Source organism: Belonocnema kinseyi, chromosome 3, assembly GCF_010883055.1.
Source record: "Belonocnema kinseyi isolate 2016_QV_RU_SX_M_011 chromosome 3, B_treatae_v1, whole genome shotgun sequence".
Taxonomy (NCBI): domain Eukaryota; kingdom Metazoa; phylum Arthropoda; class Insecta; order Hymenoptera; family Cynipidae; genus Belonocnema; species Belonocnema kinseyi.
In genome coordinates, this window is record NC_046659.1 from 79,387,324 (window position 1) to 79,394,221 (window position 6,898).

General features: G+C 31.1%; 1 protein-coding gene across 1 annotated transcript in view; it reads left to right on the top strand.

Moving 5' to 3' along the window:
• Nucleotides 1-2,124: 2,124 nt before the first annotated feature.
• LOC117169896 (odorant receptor 13a-like) overlaps nt 2,125-6,898 on the top strand; it is a 12,026-nt gene continuing 7,252 nt past the window's right edge. The window contains exons 1-5 of the mRNA XM_033356404.1: nt 2,125-2,537; nt 2,681-2,780; nt 2,925-3,035; nt 3,210-3,365; nt 3,425-3,469. Of these exons, the coding sequence (XP_033212295.1) occupies nt 2,125-2,537; nt 2,681-2,780; nt 2,925-3,035; nt 3,210-3,365; nt 3,425-3,469 (825 nt within the window). The remainder of the gene's footprint in view (nt 2,538-2,680; nt 2,781-2,924; nt 3,036-3,209; nt 3,366-3,424; nt 3,470-6,898) is intronic.

The window sequence follows — 6,898 nt, forward strand, 5'->3', positions numbered from 1 at the left end:
TAAATTTTAGCAATCTGATTTATCCTCTATAAATACAACGTTTTTATTCTGACAATAAACACAGTAAAACTCTGGACATTTTTTAGCAGCTAATTTCACGATAGGCTTCCATCTCGCTCGCACATTGGGTACGAAACTAACGTCTATTGTTTTTACCACAAAACTGTAAAAGCAATTTACAGCAGTTGACCTTTTCTACCCCAAGTCTAAAGAACGATATCTTGTGTAATTATATTACTCATACTACCAAGGTTATGTTTTGTTGCAGACAAAAAGTACGCTAAAATTAGCGTTAGATTCACACTTTCTTTTTTTTTGTAAAAATAACTCCGCACAGAGCAGTTAAAAGTTTTCAAATCGATTGATGGAATAAAAAGTTCACAGTTAGCAAAAACTTTACTATGGAGAGAAACTTTGTATACAGCTGTTACTAACTTTTTCCTCACCTGTCTACTGTAAAAATTAATTATAATTACAAAGTGTCTCGTTGTCCCGAAACTCGGAATGATTAGTCAAATATTTTTTCTGAGTCACTTAAAGATAACTAAAATTCTTAAGTAAGTAAATTGCGCAATTATACGGAAACTTTGTGAATGTATTAAAATAGAGAAAGATTAAAACTTAGCGAGATTATTAAAATTACAAAAGAGAAAATCTTGCCAAGTTTAACGCTTTTTCCTTTTTAATTAACTCCCAATGTTTCTGTATTTTGTAAAACTTATTGATAAATTAAACAATTTACATAGATATAGTTTAGAATTACTCGGCAAAGTTTGATTTCATTGAGTTCAATGCCAATCAATTTCTATTCTGATTCTAGTGATAACTTTTAACTTGGCGGAATTTTTTGCATTTTTTGTTTAGATTTTACAGTGTAGTGCATTACATTATGTTACATTATCGAGCTTGAAACGCGAAATAAATATATTATCGAGATCGAAGCGCGAGATCCAAGAGACAGACACCCTAGGTGCGCTCAAACTTAGCTCAAACTCAAATATGCCGCCCAGCGGGCAGGTTTCTTTGGACGTAACTGTATGAACTATCTTTTCAAATATCTTTATTAAACAATTACTACTGTTGAAATTTAGTAATATCAGTATGAACCCTTTTGTGTAGAATTATTATGTAGTTAAGTCAATGAAATGAAACTGTTCACTTTTTAAAAGAATTTGTTTGAAAAAATATATGTCCTATGTATTGAAGACAACTGCGATAAAATCAATGGAGATTTCAAAGTTAGAAGTTTCCTATAAACTAGTGAATAAGGCTAATTCTATTTGAATATAATATGTTCCTCAAGTTCATTTTAGACAGAAGAATAAACTCAAGATAATTAGGACAATATTTTCCTATGCAGCAATAATTAAAAAATTAAAACTAATTTTCCTGAATTAAATTCCGTAAGAAAAACAGTTATTCACAGTAATGTTGTATCTTTAAAACAATTATAAAGTTATTGAAGATTTAAAATCATCAAAGGTAATCAAATAAAAGACAATGACATACTTCTCAGTGTTTCATGTTAATACAATTAGGATACTGTTGACATGATTATTATTTTTTTCTTCACTACATACTACATACTACATAATTGCAATTATACAAGAGAAGTGAATCAATCCTCAGGAAAAATAAGATACGCAAGCGCACATATATCCCATCAGAGGATAACTTCGCTACGTGAGTCTTCATCGTCTTTAGTATGATACGCGACTACGACCAATACTAATATGCACTTTCTGTGAAGAAAATACGTTGGCAATGTCAAATCAGGTCCAGGAAAGTTTTTCAAAATACTCAATAAGAGGTTGTCGTGCAATAGCTCTTTTCGTGGGTCTTTGGCCAATGTGCTTTTCGCCAGTGCAAAAACTTATTAAATTGATTCTTAACTTTATATGTTGTTTCCTTTTGGGTTTCGTTTTTATTTCAAGTGTTCTTCATGGGTCTTTAGTTCTGAAAGATTTGCAACAAAAAGTGAAACTTACAGGACCAACGAGTTTTGTATTCATGTGTATTTCAAAATACACATTTTTAATGTATCGCGGTAAGGGAATAGAAAAATGTTTAAACCATATACAAGAGGATTGGAAACAGATAAATGATAAAGAGCAGTTAGAAGTCATGACGAAAAATGCTAAATTTGGAAATTATTTGACGATTGTGAGTGCGATTCTTATGTACAGTGGTGGTTTCTGGTTTTATCTTGTGACACCTTTTATAGCTGAAACTATTGTAACGGAAAAGAATGTCACAATTAAACCGTATCCAGCTCCAGTGTTTGGAAGTTTTTTTACGAACGGCTATAGTCCAATCTATGAAATTGTTTTTGCTGCTCATCTTATTACAGGATTTGTGGAAAATTCCGCAACTGTTTCAGCATTTAGCTTTGCAGCGGTTTTGGTTTTACATGCTTGTGGGCAATTTGACGTTGTTATGCTTCATTTGAATGATATTGTCAGTGACGATATACAAAAATACAAATCTGTGCATGAACGATTAAAAGTTGCTATTAATCGACACTTGAGAGTCCTTAGGTGAGAAATTTGTTCTAAATATAAAATGCTGTCACAAATAAATTTCTGAATAAATTCAAGAAGTAAAAATGTCACTGAAAATGAATGTTTATTTTAAAAACTAAGTAAATAAAGTCCAAATGTATAAGGATATTCATTTTCAGCTTTGTTTCTCGATTGGAAGACTTGTTTTGTGAAATTTGTCTGATTGAAGTATTCGGTTGTACACTAAATTTGTGCTTATTGGGTTATTATATAATTACGGTAGGAAATAAATTTGTTTCCAATACGGATTTTTTGTAGAATAGTGTAATTTTATGATATAAAAATAAGTTGTTTGCTACTTTTATTTTTAAATAATAACTTATATAGGTTACTTTTTACCTAAAAAATTTACTTTTATCACAGGAATGGAAGCAATCGGACATGACTATAATAATGTCGTATAGCCTTATAATGCTATCTTTTATTTTTAATATTTTTATATACTGTTACATTGGGGAACTATTGACAGCACAGGTATATGTTTTAAAATGAAAAATGTTTTTCAAAAAACCATGTAATGATGTATACTACAAATTTGTGTTTAAATGAACCTTTTTTCTATAAATACTAAGGATTAAATATATCACAAAAATTTCAACGCCAATTAGTATTATGCATCGAAAAGTACTACTAAAAAATATGTTACAGGCCGCGAAAGTTGCAGAATCTGCATACATGATGAGATGGTACATTTTGCCAAGAAGTATAAGTCTCGATATGGTTTCTGTGATCAGGATATCACATTATCCAGCCAAACTTACCGCCGGGAAAATAATTATACTGTCAATGAGCACTTTTAGTACTGTAAGTATACTAGATTATATTCCATTAATTTGAATAATAATTTTCTATTTTTAATTCAGGTAATCCAATCGTCTGCCGCATATTTCAACCTTTTGTGGAGAATGGCGCAATGAATTTTTCTCTGATGTCGATTTTTACGAAATAACTTACAAAACTTGTATTATATTTTTGTTAATTTGAATCAAGAATCAACTATATTATTCTTCAAAAATCAATTATTTATATGTTGACTTTACAAAAAACAAAGTTAAAATCCTGTCAGGCAAGTGCGAAATAGCACTTTCACTTCAGACTCTTGTCTAGTCAACTCGCGAAGTGCCGTGCACGTTCAGGCAAAGTCCGAGTATAAATAAAACCTTTCGGGTTTACTTTTCCCGCTGCACAGTGGGCTGGCTCAAGACTTTACAATTCAAGATAGTTTACAGATCGCAAATGTGAACGGATTTGAAAGTTTTTTTTTTAGAAATGATCAGCATTAAATTTTTCAGAAAATTTATTGAAAATATTCATCAATTTTTGCTTCATTATAATTATTTATTCTACGCTAGTTTTTGCTAAAAAATAAAAAAAATTAACTCGATATGTATTACATTTAACGTAGATAGACTTAGTAAACATAAATAATTCATTTTTAATATTTTTATTGTTCTATAGTGTAAATAGTTTCCGAATTCAAGACTTTTCAGGAAAAGCCGATTATTTAAAGCGAATTCACAGACATATATTCCATACAAGGCACCAGTCTATTATTTGTAATAATTAGATTATTAATAACAATAATGGTTCATTGTAGATTTATTTGATGAAAAATGATTCAATATACGTGTAATACGGGATAACAAATTTTTTTAACAAAACACCTATTTCGTGCTTTTTCTTACTGATTTTGTTACAATAAAGATGATCATAAATCAATTTATTATTAATTTTTGAAATGCAAAAATGTAAAGGAAAGTGATTACGTCTATTATTAACAATATTATAAATAAATACTTATGTTATGCACTTTTGTGTAAAATTTGTTAGTGTTGTGTAAATAATTGCCGAATTAAACTGATATATTGTTATACGATGCTTCATATCATAAAAGATGGAAAATAAAATGTTTTAAAGAAAAAAAACCTGCAAATAATTCCTGATATGCCTCCGACTTTTTCGTGTGTATTTTAAATTATTCAATATTGTAATTTTATCAAGACAATACTTAGCAAAAGTACATATACAAATAAGGACGAAAAATGTATATATTGACTGAACTAAAAAATAAACAAATTTATGGAAAAATGTCAGACATAAAATTAAAATAAATATCAGTGGTGGTTGGGTAATTTAGTTAAGAAAAAGATTATATGTACAAGTTAAGTAAACAAATAATTTTATTTATTGCAACAAGTAGTGAACGAATGACATTTGGAATTGCACAAAAATCGCCTTTACTTCGATAAATGCTGGGAATCGGAACTTTGAAAGAAGAACCTACATCAATTTTACAACATTTTTTGTTTTGACAATGATATTAACAACTTAATTACTACAAACAATAGACTGGTGCCTCGTATGGAATACATATCTATGAAATCGCTTTAAATAATCGGATTTTTCTGAAAAGGTTTTAATACGGAAACTATCTACACTATAGAACAATAAAAATATAAAAATGAATTATTTATGTTTTTTAATTCTATCTACGTTAAATATGATACATATCGAGTTTATTTTTTTATTTAAAAAAAAATTTGCGTTGAATAAATAATTATATTGAAACAAAAATTGATAAATATACTCAACAAATTTTCTTAAAAATTTAATGCTGATCATATCTAAAAAAAAAAGTTTCAAATCCGTTCGCAATTGTGATCTGTAAACTAATTTGAATTGTAAATTCTTAAGCCGGCCCACTGTGCAGCGGGAAAAGTAAACCCCAAAGGTTTAATTTTTACTCCGGACTTTTCCTGAGCCTGTCCGGCACTTCGCGCTTTGACTAGGCAGAGTCCAAAGTGAAAGTGCTACTTCGGACTTTGCCTGATACCGCTCAGTCAATTCACGTAGGGACTAGGCAGACTGTGGTGTGACGGCACATTAGACTTTGCCCCAAAAATTACATTTGAGAAATTTTAACGGGCTTGTTGGCCAAATCGTTCTCGTAGGCAAGTAAATGTATACATATTTTTTATTTTCAAAGCAAAATATTTCTCGAACTCGCTCTGAGGCTTCAGAGTTTCCTAATTTTAAGTAAAGAAGTCCTTATACCAGCTACAGATTTAATACCGAGAGGTGTACGGTATACAATGAGCGGACCGACCGAGGGTCAACTTTTTTGCAGCCGTCCACCTGCAGTCCCTTCAGCCGATGTTCAACTTAAATGCGTCATTTTTCATAAGCTTTTCTTACTCTTTACTCAATGTTAATTATACTTTTAATCATTTTGTTTAGAAATTTATTTTCAATAGTCTAAAGAATGTCTTTTCATAAAGTCAAGTTACACAAGTATATCTGAGGGTCACAATGAGCCTTCAAATATTGCCATTTTATGCCATTCTTGATATGCCTAAAACTTTTGCATAATATTTCTGGGATATAAAAATGCGATAAAAGCAGTATTCATTGATAAGTGAACAAGTATATCAAATATCAAATAAATGGACTTATAAATTCCTGTCCAAAATCAAAGAAATAAAATTTGAAAACATTTAACATGTTAAACTCCATAAGACATAAAAATGGCCAGAGCGAGTTCTAAAAATATTTTTCTTTTCGAAAATAAAAAATAGGCATACATTTATTTGCCTACTTGAAGGATTTGGCGAACAAGCCACTTCAAATTTCTCAAATATTTCGAAAATAGGTACTCTATGAAAAAATGTTATGAATCAAAATTTAATCACTCTAAGGAGTACATACACTGATGTTAAAATCGGTTCCCCCATACCGCACCTGGGGGTGGGGGTGGGGGCAAGTTCGAAATCTTAAACGGGAACCCCTATTTTGATTGCATATTTGAATTCTTTGGATAATAATGCGTATGATTTGTCTAAAACATTTTTCTCATTTCACGATAGATGGCGCTGTAATCGACGAAATTCAATTTTTCTTCATTTCACTGTTACTGAGAATGAACACTTACGATTCTGCAATACTCGAAATTTTTCTTAAAACAAACTACTACTTTTAGCGTAACCCAGGAACAACGACGTGGACGTAGCAGTTTCCTGTTTCCTTCGGGATGCTTGATTAACGTGAGTTTCCTTGCCTCTCACGATTCGGGGTCCTTGATTAACGTGAGTCACATCGCCTCTCACGATTCGAGGTACATCATGTTGAAACCACATGTTCTGCCCTATTCAGCGCCGGATTAACCTTTTTCGGGGCCTGGGGCTAAATCTTGAAGGGGCCCCCTTAAGGGCAGAGAAAATCCAAATGACGGTTTGACGACTTGGGCACGTATTGACTAGTGGGCGCCGGCGTAAGCTGCATTGGTGCATGACAGCGCTGTAATTTGAATTTTGTTAATAATACCATAACGTTGTTTGAAT